Here is a 1,270-nt window from a genome sequence, read left to right as displayed (position 1 = left end):
GGGGGGGGTGTGGTTCAGTGCCCAACAGGTCCCTCCGGAGTCAGTCGCCAAGACTGACTGCTCGCCCCAGGGGAGGTCACAGGGTTAGGGGTTGGAAGGTTGGTAGCAGGGCAGACCGACCCATAAAGGACTCCGAGACACAGAGTAAGAGAGAGGGGAGAGACAGCAGGGGTCACTGACACGGAGGACAGAGACAGTGGGAAGACACAAAGGGAAGAGGCAGGCAGGGAACAGAAGGCAGAGATGGAGGAGCGGAGCACAAAGCCGAGAGAAAAGAAAGCCTGGCAACAGGGAAACTGAGGCAAAGAAAATCACAGTGTCTTGTGCGACCCTCCTGGGTGAAGGAAGCTCCCCAAGCCACTGGAAGAACCTGCCCCCAAGAGCAGAGCGCACTGTCCCCCCACCCACGCCCAGTTCCGCACCTGGTGGCTCAGGTTCCCTGGCACCACTCACCAGACTTGCCAGCCCCGCGGCGCCCCAGGATGGCCAGGTTGACCTCGAGGGGCGTGCTCTGAGGCCCGCTGCCCGCGCGGGGTTTTCCAAACACCGAGGACATGGCGACGCCCTGGACAGCCACGCAGGTCTGCGGCCGGTGGGCACCGCGCGGTACGCCCGCCCGGAGGGGCCCAGGGGAGCGGGACGCAGGCTTCCCTGGCGCGCGCGGCCCCGGACCCATCGGCGTCCGCGCCCTCAGCCCCACGTCCAGAGGGCTGCCACCCCGGGAAGGAGGGGCCAGTGGAGCCTGGCGGGCGGGGCCACCCCAAGCGCCACCAAACTCCTTGTAAGGGCTGCGGAGCCCCCCGCGGGGCGCGCTCACCCGGCTCCTGGAGCAGGGAGGGAGCTCCGGCCGGCCGCGCCCCCACCGCCGGGCTGGGCCTCCAGGACCTGGCCCGTTACCCTCCCGAGCGCCCCCGGACCCGGCTGGGAAGGAGCAGAGAGAGGGAGCCCCAGGGCTAGGGGGAGAGAGGGAAAGGATGTTTGCACTCTTCCCTGAACCTCCCACTCAATCTCTTTTCACCAGCAAGAAAATCCACCCCTCCTTTTGTTCTACCAAGTCAGCCCCGCCTCCTCCTCCAGGAAGCTTCCCGGGTTCAATTCCAAGCCTTGCCTTTTCTTTAGCTCAGCCTTGGCACTCTATATCCCCAATCACATTATTCTGCCCTTTCCTGTGAAGACTCTAGAGGCCTCACTACACAACCCATTCAGAATCCAGGCTTCTGGGAGAGGCGGCGGGGCAGAGAGAACCCCTTACCAACATTTCAGGGCCAAT

General features: G+C 64.6%; 1 protein-coding gene across 2 annotated transcripts in view; it reads right to left on the bottom strand.

Moving 5' to 3' along the window:
• The window catches only part of RASL12 (RAS-like, family 12), a 15,025-nt gene extending 14,019 nt beyond the window's left edge, over positions 1–1,006 (bottom strand). For both annotated transcript variants that reach the window (XM_011940396.1, XM_011940397.1), the window contains exon 1: positions 454–1,006. In XM_011940396.1, coding sequence (XP_011795786.1) covers positions 454–676 — 223 coding nt within the window. In that variant the 5' untranslated portion in view covers positions 677–1,006. The remainder of the gene's footprint in view (positions 1–453) is intronic.
• Positions 1,007–1,270: the final 264 nt, after the last annotated feature.

Source organism: Colobus angolensis, unplaced genomic scaffold (assembly GCF_000951035.1).
Source record: "Colobus angolensis palliatus isolate OR3802 unplaced genomic scaffold, Cang.pa_1.0 Scaffold19, whole genome shotgun sequence".
Classification (NCBI taxonomy): Eukaryota; Metazoa; Chordata; class Mammalia; order Primates; family Cercopithecidae; genus Colobus; species Colobus angolensis.
The sequence above is the reverse complement of the archived record's forward strand: the minus strand, read 5'-3'. Positions and strand labels throughout refer to the sequence as shown.